At 36.1% G+C, this 21,679-nt stretch overlaps 1 protein-coding gene across 1 annotated transcript in view; it reads left to right on the top strand.

Moving 5' to 3' along the window:
• RYR2 (ryanodine receptor 2) overlaps window positions 1–21,679 on the top strand; it is a 557,611-nt gene that overhangs the window by 154,197 nt on the left and 381,735 nt on the right. The window contains exons 13-14 of the mRNA XM_031934901.1: window positions 11,348–11,512; window positions 17,755–17,876. Coding sequence (XP_031790761.1) covers window positions 11,348–11,512; window positions 17,755–17,876 — 287 coding nt within the window. The remainder of the gene's footprint in view (window positions 1–11,347; window positions 11,513–17,754; window positions 17,877–21,679) is intronic.

Below are 21,679 nucleotides of genomic sequence, written 5' to 3'. Positions count from 1 at the left end.
AATATATGTTGAAAATGTTATATACATAATGTATATTGATCTGGAGATATGTATAACAATATATTGATCTGGAAAAATAATCCCTGAAAATATTGTTCAGTAAAATATTGTTTTACTCAACAGTTTGAGTTGTAAATTGTGATATAGGTATTGCAAATCTTACGGTAGATTTTAATGTAATCTATTGTAATATTATAGATATTACAAATCTTATTTTTGTAATTAAAAATCTTCATATTTGTGTTTGTATATGATTTTATGGTAGTTGTGGAAGGAGATACACTAATCATTTAACTTAGAGTATTTTAGAAAAATCAAAATGAAAGCTGTATGAGAATATGAAGGCAGAGAGATTTTTTTTCTTTAACTTAAAAAATGTATCTCTGGATTATTTTGGCTATTACGATAGTCATGTTTATTTTACAACAAAATCAGTTAAGGAAAAAACAACCATTGCACTGACATTCTGGGACATAAGTTCTGTGCATATTTTTGATTTGTTTATTTAGGATGGATTCCTAGAAATGGAAATTGTGACTTAAAAGCTGTGAATATTTTTGAATGTTCTTGAGACAGATTGCCCAAAGCAACAGCTTTTGAATCCTTTTTCTCTGAATATCTCTCCTAATATTCTCTCCATGTTAGAATAAGGCTCGTATTTGAGGACTTTTGACTCTCCAGATCCTTCTGTGAGTTCTGCTCAGGGATTCTGTTTCTGGAATTTGGCAATTGTGTAACGTCACCGGTTGCACGGAGGTAGAGAGGCCAAAGATCCCAACTCTTCTTTAACTGAACAATGTAGTTTCTCTGAAGCTACTTTCCTGCCTGGTGTTCAGGGAACCTCTCAAGTGTACAGGTTAATAGCTTGCTGCCATACTTCCAGCCACTTCATTCATGCAGGTAATTTCATATGATCACGTGGTTGGAGGCAGTGAAAGTGAAGGCGAGATTTCAGAAGGAAGTTTTTTTAATCACAGTATATTTTTAATTTTAATATAACTGGAAGATTAGATAATAAAGTTTTTCCCATGAACTAGAGATAATAACTCTTCCAATTATTTCTTTTAAAATGACTTTTTCCATTATATATTTAACGCATAGTCATTACAGAAAAATTTTAAGGTAGTACAAAGATAGAGAAAGGAGAAAAGTAAATTCATGCACAATCCATCACTCAGAAACAACCTCTTGTGTGTATTTGAGTTGTAAGCAAATATTACATATTTTGATGATGAGTAGTGTTAATTATATACTATCTTGGGCCTAATTTTTATTTAGTAACATATACTACTATATTCTTTAATAGAACTTGGCAATAATTCAACATCTTATTATATAGATTTATCATAATTCATGCAGCTACTTTGTTATATTTGAATATTTAGCTTATTTTCCATTTTTCACTTTTAAGCTGAATATTTTTATCTCTGAATATTTCTATATATTGCTGACTACTTCTTTTTTGGAAGTTGTACTATTTGGTCTAAGAATATGAAGATTTTGGCTGGGCGCGGTGGCTCACGCCTGTCATCCCAGCACTTTGGGAGGCCGAGGCGGGCGGATCACGAGGTCAGGAGATCAAGACCATCCTGGCTAACATGGTGAAACCCTGTCTCTACTTAAAATACAAAAAAATTAGCCAGGCATGGTGGCGGGCGCCTGTAATCCCAGCTACTTGGGAGGCTGAGGCAGGAGAATAGCGTGAACCTGGGAGGCGGAGCTTGCAATGGGCCGAGATCGTGCCACTGCACTCCAGCCTGGGCAACAGAGCAAGACTCTGTCTCAAAAAAAAAAAAAAAAAAAAAAGAGATTCAAAAGTTTTGGTACTGGAAGCTCTCAGAGGGCAGAACAGGATCTGTGTTGTTCACCGTGGATAGTGCAGTACCTGACACTTAGTGGGGATTGCTAAATGTCCCTAGTAGGTGATTGCACCTGGCCAAAGTACTCTTCAGAATTTCGCACCAGTATTTATGCTAAGCAGCAGGGTATGAAACTTTACATTTCTGTGCGACCTCATCACAGATGATTTTAAAATCTGGTAATTTTGATGGATGAAAAATCAGTTGTATTCTATTTTATATTCTATGAGTAAGTTAACCTCTTTTACTGTAAAACCCCTATAATTTTAAAAGCAAATTATAATGATACAGTATTCCAGTGAGTGAAACAAATTCCACAGTAAGCAAATTTTAGCAATTGGCTTTTTTTTTTTTTTTTTTCTAATTCTCGGAATGCATGTGGCTTTTAAAAGCAGATGAATTTGAACTTTCCTACCCTTCATTCCGTATCTCCCAGAACAATGACTTTAGACTTTTTTTTAACTATGCCTTTTACAGTTTAATCTTGAATATACTTGAGATTATTCAAGGCATTTAATTTATCTTAAATGTATATATGCATCTCATAATATTTCAAATGAGCTCAGAATCATAACTTGTGTAGCGACAGAAACAGAATCATAACAACAATATATTTCCAATTGGGAACTTCTGAATGTACCAGCAAAGCTACTGTAAGACTGGGCATAAATATATTCAGTTGGGAATGGAAAGAAAATTCTTATTATCTGGTGAGTCGAAGTGGTATGGGGGATTTGATTCTCCTGGCTCAGTCTTCTCTGGGAAGGGAAGGGATGGAGAATTTTTATGCCCACTTCCAAACTCTTTGAAATTCTGCTCATGTCCTAACTTGAACTTTCTGTAATCATGGTTAGTGTCTTTCCAATTAGGACTGTCTCTGGATATTACGAATTAGGAATTTAAAAAATGACTTTTGTTTACAACAATGCCTGACTTCCAAGACTGTAGTCTGGAGCTGGTGACTCAAATTCTTATTTCATTGGTTAAAAGTAGAGCAGTGACGTCTTTTTCTTACATCTGTTTTTCTGTCATCACTGTCATTATCAGCATCATTTTCTCAAAGCAAATCAATGCTTCTGGATAACTTCCTTTAGAATGCACAGTACACTTTTTACTATATATTTTACTACTGTATTTTAAATTTTTAAATTCTTAGATCCCTGATTTTCAGAAGTTTGTAAATACCAATAACTCTATTAGGGGAGAGCTATAATTTAAATAAATTTAATTATTAAAACCATCTGCTAATTAAAATGTTTAGGTGACTGTGTGTGTGTGTGTGTGTGTGTGTATGTGTGTGTGGTATCTTAGAGAAAAGAACAAATTAATGTGTGATTCTTGTGTAATATTTTACCCAATTTTGACTGGTAGAAAATTGTTTTTAAAATAGAAGATATTTCTGATACTAGAAAAGTAGTTAAAATCCAGCTACAAGGTATTGCAAAAAGGGCTGTGGAACTAACATAATTTGACAAATGGGTATCTCAGGAAAAAATACATGGCACAGAAATAAGTATCTAAAACTACACTCACGTATACAGACATGAAAAATTAGAGTAATTAATAGTGCTGATTATAATATTTATAATAGAATCTTGTTTTAATTGGAAGCCCAATGAAATAAAAATCCATTCATGCTGAAAAGTATTTTCTGTAATTATATAATAAAGCAGCATTGAACTTAGAACTACTGAAACACAATAAAAAAGAGACCTTGATTAAAGATGAAAATATATGTTTTAAAAATACTGTTTTACATTGTTAACATTTCAGAGAAAACAGAATAACTCAACAGATTCACTTAATCCCTTTGTTAGTTACCACATTTGGTCATGGTCTCTTTAAAATACATATTGGATTCACTGAAAGGTATATTTGATACATTTTTCCCCCTCAGTGTCTCTGGTAGGTTGAAAATTCTTGCCCTATCTTTACATACTTCTGCCATATCTCCCATGAAGAGGAGTCCTTACATTGTGAAAGGGAAACTTATTAAAAAATGATGTAACATATATCTTAGACCTTACATCTTAGACATATATCTTCTATCATATTTCCCATGAAGAGAACTACTTACATTGTGAAAAGCAAACACTTTTAAAAAAATGATGTAACATATCTTAGACTTGAGGTATACTTTTGAGTATGCAATAATGAGTGACTGCTGGTTGACATAATTACTGTGTTGCAAATCAAGTTTTCATTACTGATGGAAAATCAGACGTTTCTAGGTCAGGTGCAAATCTCAGTTTTCATTTGGGTTTAGGAGTTTTGGTTTTGAAATTCTGAAATGAAAATCACTTCTTCTGAACCCTTGCATTTACATGAGCAGTCCCTTACCCCTAGCTGTGTAAGACTATTGAAAGTATAGGTACATTTGGAAGATTTTATAAATCATTAAGATCATTTTAACTTAAGATTTTAAAGGCGAGACTGGCTTTAAAATTCCATGTTGCTAGTTGACATAAGGGGCATTTCCTCAACTGTCATTGGGGTGTCTTTGACACTAACGTGAACATTCACCAGTCAATCTCAGATACAGGATTTGATGGGAGAATCAACGATTGCTGACAACACTGTATATTCAGGAAAAAACTGAATAAAATAGGAAGTTGTTTACAATGTAACCTACTTTGTTTTCTTTTAAGGAAAATATTTTACATAATGAAGAATGCTATTTGATGAATGTAGATTTTCTTAGAAACGTTCTTCACGTTCTCTATTCCTAGAAGTTTTAACCATTGTTTTCAAGTGTGTTGAAATGTTCGTTTTAATCATAAGGCAGGTCTTGCCAATCGTATGTGTATCCAATCCCCAACCCACAAGATAACATTTTTTTAGCTTAAAATGCCACTGAAACATTTCTCTGTAGGCGATTTCCTCTGTTTTTTTCCTCCCTATGTACCATGGATAGAAGTCTTTTGCTATGGAAATGATGGAATAGCAGTTTCAAACAAGACTGTCAATAAGATTACAAGAACTGTGGAACAAATGTCAAAAATATAATACAACTTTTTTTTTTTTTTTTTGAGACAGTCTCTCACTCAAGCAATTCCCCCACCTCAGCCTCCCAAGTAGCTGGGACGACAGGCATGTACCATCACACCCAGCAGATTTTTGTAGTTTTAGTAGAGACGGAGTTTCGGCATGTTGCCCAGGCTGGTCTTGAACTCCTGTGCTCAAGCGATCTGACTGCTTCGGCCTCCCAAAATGCTGGGATTACCCAGGCGTGTGCCACGATGCCAGACTAAAACATTTTAAAGATATTTTTACTATATTATTTTTATTTGGATTTTTTTATTTTTCATTCAGAATATGTTTCAGATGTTTTAAAATGTACACTGTCACACGCTGAAAATAAAGGTATAGGTGACTAACTTATGTGTCAAACAGTGTGCTAAGCATCTTTCATGCTTTATCTTATTTAATCCTAACACAACTCTATGGAGTTAAGATGCTATTTTTTTTTATCTTTATTATGCAGTTGAGGAAACTGAGGCTTAGGTAAGATATGTGGCAGAACCAAAATCAACTACATAGTAAGACTAAAACCCTCTTTAATGAAAATTAAAGATTTTATAAAGAACTTGTAATTTTTTTTCTTATCAAAACAGTTATACAAAGTTATCAATGGAAATGAATTTTGCATTTACTTGGGATTAAATTCAAAAGAAATTTTTTCAGTAGTCTTTTCTCAAGGGGCATTGATAACCCGATAAAATAGTGCCAATTATGGTTTTACAGAAGATAGAGAAATTCAGTTATAGTTGTATGCTGGTCCTTTTTAATGACTGTAAGCACGAGAATGAACCCATTGAAGCCTTCTGTGGTTAATATATCATAATTTGATAGTTTAATTTTATATAATATAAGTTACAAAACAGAAGTGGTTATCTCAGGAAAAAATAGATGACACAGAAATACATACTAAAGCTACATTCTCGTATACAGATACATTGTGATGAGTTAGAGTAATCAATCAAGGTTCAGCCAGAGATGCAGAACCAGTGGAGATGTGTATATATTAGGGCATTTATTATATAGGTTTGCTGAATGAGATGATGAGGGCTGGGTAAGTAAGCCTGCCACCTGCAGGGGCAAGTGTTCGGGCAAGGATGATTATGATCAGGCTGGAATCCTTAGGCATGGGCCGATGCTGTTGTCCACAGGTGGTCAGGAAGAGAGGACCAAGAACTGGGTAGAACCCCATGGAAACTAGCTGTTTGTAGTTTATGTGCCCAGGGAAAGCCTGAACCCTTTGAAAGAGCTCACCTGGTAACATCCATCTTGGATAATCTCTCATTTGATTTACTCAAAGTCAATTGATAAGGAACCTTAATTACATCTACAAGATCCCTTGACCTTTGCCATCTAAGGTAACCTCATTGCAGGAGTGAGACCCTGTTCTATTCATTGGTCCCAGCACACTCCAGGGGAGGGTATTGTACGGGGTGTTAGAAGGCTGTTGTGTAGGCGCTGTGACCTTAAGCTCTGTGACTGCTGCTGTGGAATCCCCCCAAAGACCCCTTCAGCATGAGAAACTTTAAAAATCCTTTCTTTCCACAAACTCACTCACCAGAGTAGCTTCTCATGAGAAGCCGAGGGATCGTGTGTGTGTGTGGTGTTGTTTTGGCATTTCTGTCCTGGAAGGGCTAAGCGTGGCCTGTCAGTTCCACTCATTTCTCTTACCATGTAACATTTTTAGACTCTCTTTTCACAGTGACCAGCTATTCTGTGCTGCAGTGTGGCACCACAAAGGAGCACATAAAACAATTCTTTGGACTTTTTAATTTTTTTCTAACTTTAACCATTATTTGTCTTAAAGAGACCTGGCTATTAAAATACCAATAAAAACCACATCATCTAAGGATAAAGGCCTTTTTTCTTTTGTTACCTGACAGAGTGATTTGGGTAGACATAAGGATGATTTTTAACTATGCTAGAAGAATTCCTCTGAACTACATGCTCTGTATTATAAGAAATAATTCTATAGGACTAGTTTTAGTCTTTCACTGAGTTTAGTTTTGTATATCTAGTATGCATATATCACTTAGTGTATCTATATATATAAGGCCACAGTTCTTCAGAAATAGTTTTGGCTTCATTATGAGTCAGTTTGGTATACCCAGTGCCAGATATCACTTAATACTTTTCAGACCAGTCTTTTTACATCTGGGTCTATTTTAATATTCATTGGAAAATTAGATGTTCCAAGCACTTACGAATGGGATTATTTGAATGCTCATAATGGGAGTAATTTGTCAGCACAGTTTTTATGGGAAATCTGAAGGGATTTCCAGAAATTCATCAAGGATCTGACATTTGCAGGCACTGTTCTGGTCCTGAGGCTATGTGGGGTCAGGGTGGAGGAATCAGACATATGATTCCTGCTGTCAAAAAGGTGAATGATAGTCAGGTGGAAAGAAGACAGTTGAGGAACAGTTTTAACAAAGTGCCAACATTTCCCTGATAGTAGAAGTACAACATGCTATGAGGGTACATGAATGAAAAGAGAAAATATACATACAAACCTCTTAGCTTGAAAAAGCAGTGTTTGCAGTAATTCTAGACTGTGCTGAAAAGAGTTATTTTATCTTTGAGTATTTTTATAGCTCTTAAAGTCTCAAGATTATTCTTACAGGATAGAAGACTGTAAAAGTTAAAAATGTACAGGTTTTAATGAATAAGATAATGCTTATAAGATAATGCTAAGATTAGGAGGATCTTGACATTTTCTTGATTAAGTGTAGGAGGTATAGGAATTAAATTTTATATAGTATTTTGAGGGAAGTTTCCATTTAATAGCAAAATACTTAAACTAGAGTGTTTTAATGGCAATCTGATCTACAGATTGGAAAATTTCTGTTGATTAGCTTTTAATTTCATTAACTCTTTTTTATACAATTCCAAGCTGATGCTAAGCTGACCCAGTTATTTTTGTATTTAAATTATTCTTTTCATTTTTCGATTTCATTTATTTTTTGTGATGTATAATTTAGCTCTATTTATTCATTATATATATGTTTTCTTTTATAGTTTTGAACATATTTTATATTTATAATAGTTGCTATAAAGTCCTTGTCTGCTAGTTGTAGGATCTGCGCCATCTTTGCATTGATTTGTATTATCTATACTCTTGTTGTTTTTGTTTTTCCAAAAAATACAGCTCACATTTTCTAGTTTCTTTATATCTGCTTATTTTTGACAGCATATTGGATATTGGAAATGATATGTAGTAAAGGCTCTGAGCTTCAAGTTTTTTTCTGAAGAGTGATTTTGGTTTTGCAGGCAGTTAACCTCGTTGGATTGAAACTTCAGTTTTCTCTCTTTTACATGAGGAGTTGCTTATATTTTTACTCAAATCTTTCAGCTTCCATCTGTGGCATTATACTGGGCTTTCCTAGAGCATACATAGCAGAATTTGGATAAATTTTTTACAAAGGTTTTGTAGGTAACTTTGTGTCCAGGATTTAGCACATCTAATTGTTCTGTTGCTTGTGAGCCCTGAAGCAGATCCTCTGATACCTCAAGCCAATAAAGCAGCAGATTTCTGCTGCCAGAGTAGCAGACAGATTGAACATTGCATGCCCCAAAGCAAAAGGCAGCCACTTACCAATCACATAAGGTGCTGTTTGCCTTTTGAGAGAGATCTGCTTTTCAATTTCTTCCTGCTTTTGGTCCACGTGCCTTTAAGTCAATTCTTAAAAGTATTTTTTCCAAATTGTGTAATAGTTTCTATAGGAGCATTCACTCCAGTGAATTTCTTCATCATTTTCCAAAATAGAACAACTCAAAAGAAAAATAAAACTTAAAAGCTGATGCCAAAATTAAGGCCATTAATAGAGAGATGGTACAGCTAATACAGAGTTTTAGTAAGATTATTACTTGCCTAATCTGAGCACTTTATGTCCAGTAACACAGGCTAATATTCTGTTGAGTGCTTTTACTAGATGTCACATTTGTGGTACATGCTATACTTCAGCTTATGGTCATTCAAAGGATCTAGATTATTTTCATCTGAATTTCTCCTAAGCCTGAGCTACAGAAAATGACAGGAGATAAAGAAGGAAAGAACATGGATGGCCTTTGGTTTTTCATTCAGCAAGTGATCTCACTTATTTTTTCTGATGTAACTTCAGCATTTTTTACCTCACTCAAGGGTTAGAGTAGTTTTTAAAACAGTTATCTGCTGGGAGCGGTGGCTCATACCTGTAATCCCAGCACTTTGGGAGGCCGAGGTGGGTGGATCACCTGAGGTCAGGAGTTTAAGACTAGCCTCACCAACATGGTGAAATCCTGTCCCTACTAAAAATACAAAAATTAGCAGGGCATGGTGGCGGTTGCCTGTTGTCCCAGCTACTCAGGAGGCTGAGGCAGGAAAATTGCTTGAAACCAGGAGGCGGAGATTACAGTGAGCCGAGACTGCACCACTGCATTCCAGCCTGGGTGACAGAGCAAGACTCCATCTAAAAAAAAAAAACAAAAAAAACATAATCGTCATGAAATTTCACAATTAAATCTTCTAATCCAGAGACGGATGTGAAATACATCAATAAAATACAAAGAAAGCATAATTTCACAATTAATAATTGTGTGACTTCTTAATATACAATCCATATACCTACAAATAATCTAGCCACAAACCAATTTGCTTGAAGAAAAGACCAAAAAAAAAAAAAAAAATGTTAGAGGCTCACTGTTCTGTTCTGAAGAGATAATTACAGTGTTTTATTATTTTCCCAGAATTTAATTTTTGTATTGACAGGGTTGGTGTAAGTAGATTAGTAGTTTATCTAGGTTGGTAGAATGAAATTGGAAAGGTTTTATTGTCTGTTTTATTACAGATGCTTAGAATAGTGTTTCAAGTTATTTGCATAATGATTGAATCAACTTAATTGATAATTATATATTAGGTGACCTTGACTTTTGTGTTAAAAATTTCAACTCATTTTAATTTGAATTTTCAATTGTTTATGGAGTGTTCATAATTATTTTCAGGTCATTAATTATTAATACATTATACAAATGACATGAAAAGTCTGTTAAACATTGGGGTTGTTTTAAAATTGTTCGTTTTTGTATAGCAGACATACATTTTACTCTGACTGAATCTTCAAAACATTCGTGTAACTATAATTATAAATAAAAGTCATATGACCAAAGGCATAGAAGACACGTAAAATAAATTAACAAGGAAGGTTAGACCAAGGAAGAAAAAAGAATAAGAGATTAAAGAAAGGAGGTACCGGCCGGGCGTGGTGGCTCACGCCTGTAATCCCAGCACTTTGGGAGGCCGAGGCGGGTGGATCACGAGGTCAAGAGATCGAGACCATCCTGGCTAACCTGGTGAAACCCCGTCTCTACTAAAAATACAAAAATTAGCCGGGCGTGGTGGCGGGCGCCTGTAGTCCCAGCTACTCGGGCGGCTGAGGCAGGAGAATGGCGTGAACGCGGGAGGCGGAGCTTGCAGTGAGCGGAGATCGCGCCACTGCACTCCAGCCTGGGTGATAGAGCGAGACTCCGTCTCAAAAAAAAAAAAAAAAAGAAAGAAAAAAAAAAGAAGTACCTTTGGCTTTTTCATTGTTGCTTTAGGGACTGTACGGGACTTTAAGGCATAGTGAGTTCCTGAAGATCACAGCTATGCATGGGAGGAAAAATGGAAAGAGAGCATGTTGAAGGAGGAAGTGCTGACATAAACAGAGATGTGAAAGAAACATTTGGTTGGTGTCAGAGGATGGATTGCTACTTCCTAGGAGAGGAAACTTGGCATAGTAGCCCTTTAAGGGCGAATACCTCTGTAGTCCAAGTTGGAAATTGCAATAGTAGAAACTGAATTTTAGCTTTGATTAGTTCAAAATAAATAATCATTTTCATTAACAGGTTCATTACCAATCATTGCCACCATTATTATTGTCAAAATTGTCAAAAAAATGTAAAGTGTTTATCCCAAGGACACTATTCTGAAATCTGCATGTATTATCTTATTTTTCTTTTGATCCCATGGAGTGGTACCTTATTAGCTTTATTTATGGATGCAAAAACTGAGGCTTAAAAGGTTTAATTAACTTGCTAACATCTTAGAGGTAGTGAGTTGTAGAGGCTGAACTCAAAACTAAATCTCTCTGTCCCCCAAACCTTTGCTCTTTATCACCGATAAAGAAAAAAAAAAAAAAAAAAAAAGCCACAAAAACCCAGGAATGTTATTTAGCTTAAATTACTAATTTTAAGATCTCTGGTTTGGAGTTGGCCATTATGCAACATAAAACTTAAAAATTTTACATTATGGCCAAAATAATGTTCTACCAATGTGAATAATTCAAGCATATGTTAGAGGTTGAACTGTTAGAATAAAATATTTGGCCATTATTTCAGGGGACTTCAGAGAGCCGAATTTTTTAAAGAACATATTTACAATAAGACAAAATTCTTTTGCTATACACTAGTATTTTTGAAATGTTTACTGACCTTTTTCCCCCCTCTCTCCTTAGGAAAAATTGGATGTAGGGGTGAGAAAAGAAGTCGACGGCATGGGAACATCTGAAATAAAATACGGTGACTCAGTATGCTATATACAACATGTGGACACGGGACTATGGCTTACTTACCAGTCTGTGGATGTGAAATCCGTGAGAATGGGATCTATACAACGTAAGGTAAGATGATAGAAAAAAACATAATTTATAGAAGCCATTTTTTATAAATAAAGTACCCAAGCACAAGTCAAAAAGAAGTGGCTAATCTTTTTAGTCACCTGCAAAAGTTCATAATTTTGCAGGCAAAAGGGCAGATTCCACTGTAATAGACTCTTTAGCTTTGTAAGGTGAACATAGCTGGATGTTACATCACTCATATACAGGATTATGGGATGCGTTTATTTAAATATGAAGTGAAGAAATATACAGTGCCGTCTTCTGGATTTTAGTTTAGTACAGTTCACTTTGTCCTCCATGCTTTGACAAAGTCCGTTACTGACATCCCCTTGCTTACAAGAAGAGGCCCACATTTTGGAAGTGATAATGATGCCCTTCCTGGCCTGCGCCGTTCTACTCTCTTCCTGATTTCCAGACGTTGCCTTCAGTTTCCCCAGCATGTCACTTAACAACACATTCCTTGCAGTCTATCAGACTACCATGGCTTTTACACACCTGTGCCTCTGCAGACTGTTTCTTCTGTTTAGAACACCTTCAAACCTTTTTTGGCTCCGTGACTCTTATCCATCATCCAGGGATGCAATTTATTTGTCATTTTAGAAGTTCTTCCTTACTGTATCAGCTTATCAGCTACTCCCTCCTTTGAGTTCTCATATTGTTCATCTATAACTCATTACATTTTATAAACACACTCCTTGTGCTGTTTTATTTAGTAGGCTACGTATCTCTCTTTCTCTTTTTTTTTTTCTCTTTTTTTTTTTTTTTTTGAGACGAAGTCTCACTCTGTCGCCCGGGCTGGAGTGCAGTGGCCGGATCTCAGCTCACTGCAAGCTCCGCCTCCCAGGTTTACGCCATTCTCCTGCCTCAGCCTCCCGAGTAGCTGGGACTACAGGCGCCCGCCACCTCGCCCAGCTAGCTTTTTTTGTATTTTTTAGTAGAGACGGGGTTTCACCAGGTTAGCCAGGATGGTCTCGATCTCCTGACCTCGTGATCCGCCCGTCTCAGCCTCCCAAAGTGCTGGGATTACAGGCTTGAGCCACCGCGCCCGGCATATCTCTCTTTCTCTCACCATTGTCCCCCACCCCCTTGCAAATTTGCAACTCCCCTGAGGGAGTACATCATACTAGATTGTTTATGTTTTTACATATGACATGCAGCACAGTGCACAGAACCAAATAACAACTCACATTGTTTCTGGAAACGTGAGACCTTGGAAAGGAAGGCTTTAGTGATACAGACCTTTTTATTTTCAAGAGATTTATTCATCAAAATCTATACCCACATTCCAGTAACTAAATAGATCACTGTTCTTGTGATCTATTTAGAGTGACCAGTGCTGATTTTAGTGAAGGTGAAATCTGATGCTGCAGGGATAGAGTTTGACTTGAGTGCATCCCGGTACAACCTTCCTCGGAGCTTGGGATAGAGATCCTCAGACAATTCTGCAAGACCTATATCAGCATTATAATAAGATGATCCCTTGTTTTTTACGTCTTTGATCTAGGCTCATACATTTAAGTGTGCGTGTATGTATTCAATATTTGTGAAGCATTCCCTATTTCTTGCAACTGAAGGTGGCTGGTTTTAAAACTTTTTATTATAGATAATTTAAATTTATGCAAAATAACTAATAGTGTAATGAACCCCTGAGTCCTCACCATTCAACATTTTCAGTACTCTCTTCCTGTTGTTTCAGTTACACCTCCAATCCTATGCTATGTCTCACTAGATTATTACTGTTACTTATTTTCAACTTTTAGAGATAATATTTATACACATCAAAACGTAAACATTTAGCTGTAGAGAGTTTCTTTTTTTTTTCCCCTTAACACAAGAGTTTCACTCTGTCGCCTGGAGTGCAGTGGTGCGATCTCTGCTCACTGCAACCTCTGCCTCCTGGGTTCAAGCAATTCCCCTGTCTCAGCCTCCTGAGTAGCTGGAATTACAGACGCCCACCGCTGGGGCCTGCTAAATTTTTTTTTTTAGTGGAGATGGGGTTTCACCATATTGGCCAGGCTGGTTTCAAACTCCTGACCTCAGGTGATCTGCCCGCCTCAGCCTCCCAAAGTGCTGGGATTACAGGAGTGAGCCACTGAGCTCAGCAGCTATAGAGTTTAAGCCACAAGCTTATCTCCATGTGGAACATGTCTAATTCCAAGAAGTTTCCCAGCATTCCTTTCTAGGTTATTCCTGCTCCCTTTCACCCAGGGACAACTACTCCTGCGATTTTTTTTTTTTTTTTTTTTTTTTTGACAGTCTCACTCTGTGGCCAGGCTGAAGTGCAGTGGCGCAGTCTCGGCTCACTGCAGGCTCTGCCTCCCGGGTTCAAGCGATTCTCCTGCCTCAGACTCCCAAGTAGCTGGGACTACAGGCGTCCGCCACCACGCCCAGCTAATTTTTGTATTTTTGGTAGAGAAGGGGTTTCACTGTGTTAGCCAGGATGGTCTCGATCTCCTGACCTCGTGATCCGTCCGCCTCAGCCTCCCAAAGTGCTGGGATTACAGGCGTGAGCCACCGCACCTGGCTGCTCGTGTGATCTTTCTCTTTCATGGAAATGATCTTATGATCCTTTTTCTGTTTTAGCAGATGTTGGAGTTTTTATAAATCAAATTCTATAGCATGTCCTCTTTTGTATATGCCTCCCTTTGCTCAGCAAAAGGTCCGTAACATTTATCCATATTGTTCCATGTTTGAGTCCAAATTGCTTAAGCTACTCTTTGAGGTCCCCAGAAACCAACAAGCCAGAAATTAAACACAATCTAAGGAGGGGGCAGGAGTGAGAAAGGAAAGGAAGAGTTAAAGATATGTAATTGTGTCTTATTCTGTCTTCATTACTAAACTCTGAGATTGGAACTAAGTCTTTGATTTATGTATTTTCACTATCTAGCAGAGTGCTGGAACCAGAGTAGGTGCTCAATAAATGTTTCTTGAATGAAAACATGTGTTTTTAAAGATGTGGAGTTATAATTGAGTTGGTGAGATTGCCCATGCACCTGCTAACTTGGTCTTCAACTGCATTAGCGTTACAGAATTATGAGCCAGCGTGAGCTGGGTTAGCATTCTCAAGGTGAACAGCTAATGTTGTCGAAATGGTGACAGAAGCGGTTGATTTGGCTTTAAAGCAATTTTTTCTTTTGATAATGATGTTTGGTCATGGTTCTTCTGCTAGATTTAGCAGATGTTATCTTTTTTCTTTTAATATTTTACTTATGAAAATTTCAAATATGAAAAAAGTTAAAAGACTAAACCAATGAACATCCACATACTCTTGAATTAGAGTCAACAGTTATTATAGTTAGCCAGATTTGCTTTTGTTTCCTGCTTTCTTTTCTCTCTGTGTGTGTGTATGCATTCACACATCCACAGTACTGTTACACACCATTATGGTAGTTCTATTACATCATTGACTATCCTGTTTGTATTCATATTTATTCTTTTGTCCCAATAATATCTTTTCTAGTTGATTAAAATCAGGATGCAATCAAAATTCATGCACTTATTTATTTTTATGCCTTTCAGTCTCTTTTATCTAGAACAGATTCTCAGCTTATTTTTTTCTTGTGCCATCGAGTTTTTTAAAAATCCGTGCCAATTATAGAATACCTCATGTTCTAGATATGTCTGACTTTTTTCCCTCATTGCCTATGCTCTTCATACTTCCCATGAACTCGAAGCTAGGTATAAGGCTGTGCTGTCCAAATCAGTAACTGCTAGACACACGTGGCAATTTCGTATTTGTATATAACTACAACTAGATGAACACCATTTTTAGTTTCGTTTAATTTTAATTAAATGTTTAAAACATACACTTAAATTATTGGAAAACTTTTATGTATGTTTGGAACAAGTTGGGTATGTGCATCTACTTTTCCAACCATGTCTTTGGTTCCTGTTTTTGTGCCGTTTTAGTCTGCTGGTTTCTTTCTCAGGAACACGGCTGTCTTTCTTCTCAGTGTTCTCCCTGACCTTTTCTCTACACTTCGCTGCTCAAATGTGTCTTCCAAAGTCCTCAATTTTTCTTTGGTGCTGTTCTGTTCCTAAGCCCTTTCTGTGCCTTTAAAATTTTAGTTTTCATGCCTTTTTTTTTTTCTTGTCCTTATCTCACCCAGCTCACCTTTTTATCTCAGCTTGCTGTTCTTTCGTCTGGTCTGCTGGTTTATTATCCCAGCATATTTTCCCATTGTGAATTTCCACTGCTATTTTATCGAAGCTGTAACTTGCATCCTGAGGACAGTTGAAATTGTTTTTGTGTTTAAGTAGCCTCCTGCTATGTCAATTTTACTTAGCTTTTTAAAAATAGCAGTGATTACTTAATTTTAATAAAAAAGATAAAAATCGTATGTTGTGTCTTTTAACTTGTTGATAAAATAAGTTACCAGACCCACAATTATTAAAGAGTTCTTAAATTCACAGAGTAAACCCTCTTTGACCATAGTGTATGATTCTTTTGAAATTCTACTAGATTTAATTCATTAATATTTTATTTAGAATTATTACATGTATATTTATGGGGAAAGTTAATTTCTCTTTATGGACACTGAATTTGGAATTTCATACGGTTTTTGTGTTTATTAATTTTTATGTGTCACAAAACATCATTCTACTCTGGTCTTTTTTTCAACCATTTAAAAGTGTAAACACCATTCTTAGCTTATGAGCTATGCGGAAACAGGTGATGTACTGTAGTTTCCCAGTCTTTGGCCTAGACTAGTCTGCCATGAAAGGTAGCTGTTTTTTGAAGCTTTATCACAGCTCACCTGTGAAACCATCTGGTCCTAGGTCTTTTAAATATTGGATCTTAAATTATCTTTTTCCTTTTGATTAGTCTTATTTTCTAAGAATCTATTCTGTTGCCCTGGAACACCCAGTTTTGTTTATTGGTTCTATTTGGTTGATGTTTGGTTTTGCTATGGAGTTGCACACAGTATTGTATTATAATTTCCCATTCTCTGTGTTCTTGCTTTCTGTTTTATCTTTAGCCTGGTTTGTGAGAGTTTCGTTTTATTTATCATCGCAAAGAATCAAACTTTGAGTTTATTCATCTTTTCTAGTACTTTATTTGACTTCTAGTTTATTAATTTCACTTAATCTTCATTAGTTCTACTTTTCAACTTTCTTTGCTGTTCTTTTTTTAGGTTATGAAAATGAGTAACAATTCCTTCATTTTAGTCATTTTTTTCTCTATTAATGAGGGCACTTAAGGCTATGATATTGCCTTTGAATATAGATATATCTGTGTCTCACTGATTTTTTATATAAGGAGTTTCCTCTTAACATTGCTTTCTAGATAATTTATAGTTACAGTTCCTAAATTTTGCTCAGTACACCTGGGTAGGTGTATTAAATTATCTTGCTATAAATGTTGCATGAAGATAAGCACAGATGGGAACAAATGGTTCTACTTATATATAGTACACAACTGATCTGTGCTGTCAAAAGTCTGCAAGGTGGTGAACCTTGTGAAGGATAGGGATAGGAAGGGAGCACTGAGGAGGATTTTAAGATACCATAATGTTTTCTTTCTTGAGCTGGGTGTTGGTCATGCAGGAATGTTTACTTGTGAAAGTCATGGAACTGTTTTCTTAAGAGTTTTGCATTTCTCTTTCCTTACATTATAGTTTCAAAGAAAGTTCAAAAGCAAACAAAAACAGCTATCAAAAGAAAAGAAATATATGTATACATCTTTATCATTTAGATGATTTATAAGCATTGTTCAGTACTTATTATTGACTAGTCTGTGTTCAGAGATACTGTATGACTGGTGTGCCAATGCAAGGTTACCTTTGCTGCTTTGTACCAAGTTTGCTTAGGCTGAGGATCAGTCATTCAATGTAGATATGTGAAAAGGCTCTGCTATTTATTTTACTTGACTCAGTGCATTTTTTGAGTAGTTCTTGAAGGTGATAACTGAGCTGCGCATGGTGATGGGGGCTTGTAATTCTAGCTATTCAGGAGGTAGAGGGAGAAGGATCACTGAAGCCCAGGAGTTCAAGACCAGCCTGGGCAACGTAGGAAGACCCCATCTCCAAAAAATAAAATAATAACTAAATGAATAAATGGAATGGCTAGTTTGTATAGGGAGCTGTGCATATTATTTTATCTGAACATAACAGCTTCATAGTCCCCTGTACCTGCCTTTTGATTCTATGTATTGTTATGGCTCAGCTGTTTGAATACACATCTCCGTAACTGTAGTTTGGAAAAGAGATGTTGGGAGTAATGGCCTTATTTTTGCTTTCTTACAGGCTATTATGCACCATGAAGGCCACATGGATGATGGCATAAGTTTATCGAGATCCCAGCATGAAGAATCACGCACAGCACGAGTTATCCGGAGCACAGTCTTCCTTTTCAATAGATTTATAAGGTACTTTTTCTTTTGTAGGTGTAGTTGTTTGGTACTTGATTTTCATTTCTTTATTGGGTATGCAAATAGGCAATTTAAAAGTATGCTATGATGGTAAGAAATCTCATACTGTTTGGTAAGTCAGCAGAAACATTAGGAAGTGTTAATTAGATGATTTAATGTCTTTCTTTTAAATAAACTTTAAAAAAGAATGTGGTTTTGGAAATTAGATGTGTAATTTGTAACTGATAGGTATAGATTAGGATTATTTAATGACTACTCTTCCTTGTACTGGACCTATTTAGTTCCTTTTTCTTTTCTTTTCTTTTTCTTCCTTTCTTTTCTTTTTTTTTTTTTTTTGAGACAGAATCTCGCACTGTCACCCAGGCTGGAGTGCAGTGGCACGATCTCAGCTCACTGCAATCTCTGCCTCCTGGGTTCAAGCGATTCTCCTGCCTCAGCTTCCCGAGTAACTAGGATTACAGACGCTCACCACCACACCTGGTGTGTTATTTGTATTTTTAGTAGAGATGGAGTTTCACTATGTTGGCCAGGATGGACTCAATCTCTTGACCTCATGGTCTGCTCACCTCGGCCTCCCAAAGTGCTGGGATTACAAGCGTGAGCCACTGTGCCCGGCCTAGTTCCTTTTTCAATGAGGGCAGTGAAGCCTAGATATATGCTGAGTTTTGATACGTATTTTTTGAAAGTAATTTTCATAAGAACTGTTTTTCCACCTAATAATTGCAATAATTGCATATCTACAGACTAAATTAAACTTGTGACCAACATGTTTTCTGGTAACATTATACCAACATACGCTCTGACTTGTAAGGGATTTCATTTGTCTCTTTAAACTTTGCTAATTTGATGGGGGAAACTTCTTGTTGACCATCTTTCTTCATTTCTTTTTTCTTTTGTGTTTATTCCTATTATTTGTTAATATTTCTGTTAAGTTGTTCTGAACTTCTGTTACGTTTAGAGATACTCATTTCCTGTTATGATAAATTGCAAACCTTTTCACCAGTTTATTGATTTGGAAAAGAATTTGAAAGGATTTTTGTAGTAGTTGAGTCGGTAAATTATTTTTCTGACTTTACAGCATAAACAAATCTCCCCTACTCAAGATTGTATTATTTTCTACTTTTATAAACCATCCCTTTTATAAACTACACACACTGTGTGTATATGTGTGTGTGCCATATGTAACCAAAAAATGTGCACAGCATTTGGCCACACATCCTGAGTGTTTAGTCCATTTCTCTGCCTCATCTCAACTCCAAGCCTCGTCAGATGGAGTAAAGCTTAAATCGAATGGGGTATGCACCACATTTTTGTATTTTTTATTACTTGTATTAGTTTTCAGTATTATTTATATTCTTGTAGTTTAATATAGTATTTATTTCTTATAATAAAAATTTATTACATTTTAATGCAGTATAAAATTAGTCAAGAAGTTCTATTTGGAAACAAACTTAGCCTTTTCATATCTTGTTCTTCCCACTAGTTTTTCTTTACTAGAGCTGATCAATCCTATGATAGGGATTGAGCAAATTAATCATAAATCTTTGAAATTGTCAATTTTATATTTAGTCAGCACTGACTTCTTCAAATATGAGGGACTTTTTTTTTTTTATTCAATTTGACTGCTGTAGAGTATTCAGTGGCACCACAGAGATTCCATTTGGTAAGTTAATTTAATACTAGACCAAAAACTGGTTATTTGTTTTGAAAACTATTTTGTGGGAAAGCTACTATCTCAGTGTTACAGGCATTATATAGTGATAGTACACCATAAGTGACTTTTTTTATGCTGGCTGAAATACCAAAATTCATCTTAAATGTGATTTACTTTAGCCCATCTGCTCTTTGGAAGAATAATTCTAAATTTTAACAATTACTTTTCTGATTAGATAGAGTACCAAGTATGAGAAATTTGGATTCTGTGATTTAAAAACATGTTGAATTATACACTTGCTGCTTTATTAAATCTTGAAAATGATTTTCTGTCTGGGCTATTTGAAATTCATTTATTATACCTATCATGATAAAATAGGATGTTTACATTAACCCCTATTAACTATGAAAAGATTTTCAGATTCCCAGTCTGATTTTTTCTATTTTCTTTCTTCTTGCCTTGCTCTCTTTTTTCTAACTTTGTAAGATGAATGCTGATACCATTGAGACCTTTGTTGACAAAAGCATTTAGTGTTACACTTTTCTGTTTTTACTGGCACCTCACATGTTTTCATTTTCCTTTCTTCCTTTCTTTCTTTTTTGTCTTTTCAGTCTTCCTCTCTCTCCTCCACTCCCCTTTCCTCCCTCCCTTCCTCCCTGCCTTCGTTCCTTCCTCCCAGCCCCTCCCCTTCCTTTCCTTCTTTTGTCCTGCCCCCCCTTCCTTCCTTCCTTCCCTCCTTCCTTCCTTCCTTCCTTCCTTCCTTCCTTCCTTCCTTCCTTCCTTCCTTCCTTCCTTCCTTCTCTCCTTTCTCTTCTTTCTTTTCTCTTTCTCTTTTTCTTTTTCTTCTTTCCCCTCCCCTCTCACCATTCTGCTCTTTACTCTCATTCTGTCGCCCAGGCTGGAGTGCAATGGCCCTATCTCTGCTCACTGCAACCTGCCACCCAGGTTTAAGCAGTTCTACTGCCTCAGCTTCCCAAGTAGCTAGGATTACAGGCGTGCACCACCACTCCTGGCTGTTTTTTTTTTGTTTTTAATAGAGACACGGTTTCACCATGTTGCCCAGGCTGGTCTCGAACACCTGACCTCAAGTGATCCACCCACCTCGGCCTCACAAAGTGCTGGGATTACAGGCGTGAGCCATCGCGCCCAGCATTGATATATTTTCTTTCAGTTTCCCCTTTGATGACTTCTTTGAACAATAGATTTTTTCAGCTTCCAAATAGTCAGAAATTTCCTGAATATTTTTCTGTTACTAATTTCTAATTTAATGCCATTATGGTCAGAGAATATACTTTGTGAGACTGATTGCTTTTAAGTGTATTAAGACTTGTTTTATGGCTTAGAATAAACTTTATTTTCGTAAATGTTTCATGTGAACTTGAAAAGAATGTGCATTCTCCTCTTGTTGGGTAGAGCGTTCAAAAGTGTCAATTTAGTATTACTTATATCTTCAATTTCTTTACGTTTTTCAGTCTCTTTTTTCTATTAATTACTGAGAGAAAGGTATTGCAAAGTGTTTGATTGTAATTGTGGATATTTCTGTGTCTCCTTGCTGTTTGTCACCTTTGTGCATTTTGAAGCTCTGTTATTAACTGCATACATGTTTAGGATTTTGTTCTTTTGATGAACTGACCCCTTTATCATTATGAAATTACCTTCCTTAACTCTGGTAATATTCCTTGCTATGACATGTACTTTGTATAATATGAACATAGCCACTCTAGTTTCCCCCCCCCACTTTGGTATTAGCATCCTATAACCTTTAACCTGTTTGTACCTTTATATTTAAAGTGCATTTCTTTTAAGCAATAGGCAGTTGGGTCTTGCTTTTTTATCCCATTTGATAATCCCTGTTTTTAAATTGTATTGTTTAATTCATTTACATTAATATGATTATTGATATAGTAGGCTTAAGTCTGTCTTCTTCCTATTTGTTTTATATTCATCCCATCTAGTAGGAGGATAAAAAAGAGATACACGCACACACGCCACCATCACCACCACCATCACCACCCTTACATGGGAGAATGAGAGCATATGGGTTACAAAAAATTAACCACACAAGAAAAACACTTTGTTATTGTCCCATTTTCCGCTTCTTTTGGATTAGTTGAGTATTTTCTATTATTTCATCTTACCTCCTCTT

This window comes from Piliocolobus tephrosceles, chromosome 1 (assembly GCF_002776525.5).
Source record: "Piliocolobus tephrosceles isolate RC106 chromosome 1, ASM277652v3, whole genome shotgun sequence".
Classification (NCBI taxonomy): Eukaryota; Metazoa; Chordata; class Mammalia; order Primates; family Cercopithecidae; genus Piliocolobus; species Piliocolobus tephrosceles.
This window is presented reverse-complemented; position numbering and strand designations above follow the sequence as displayed.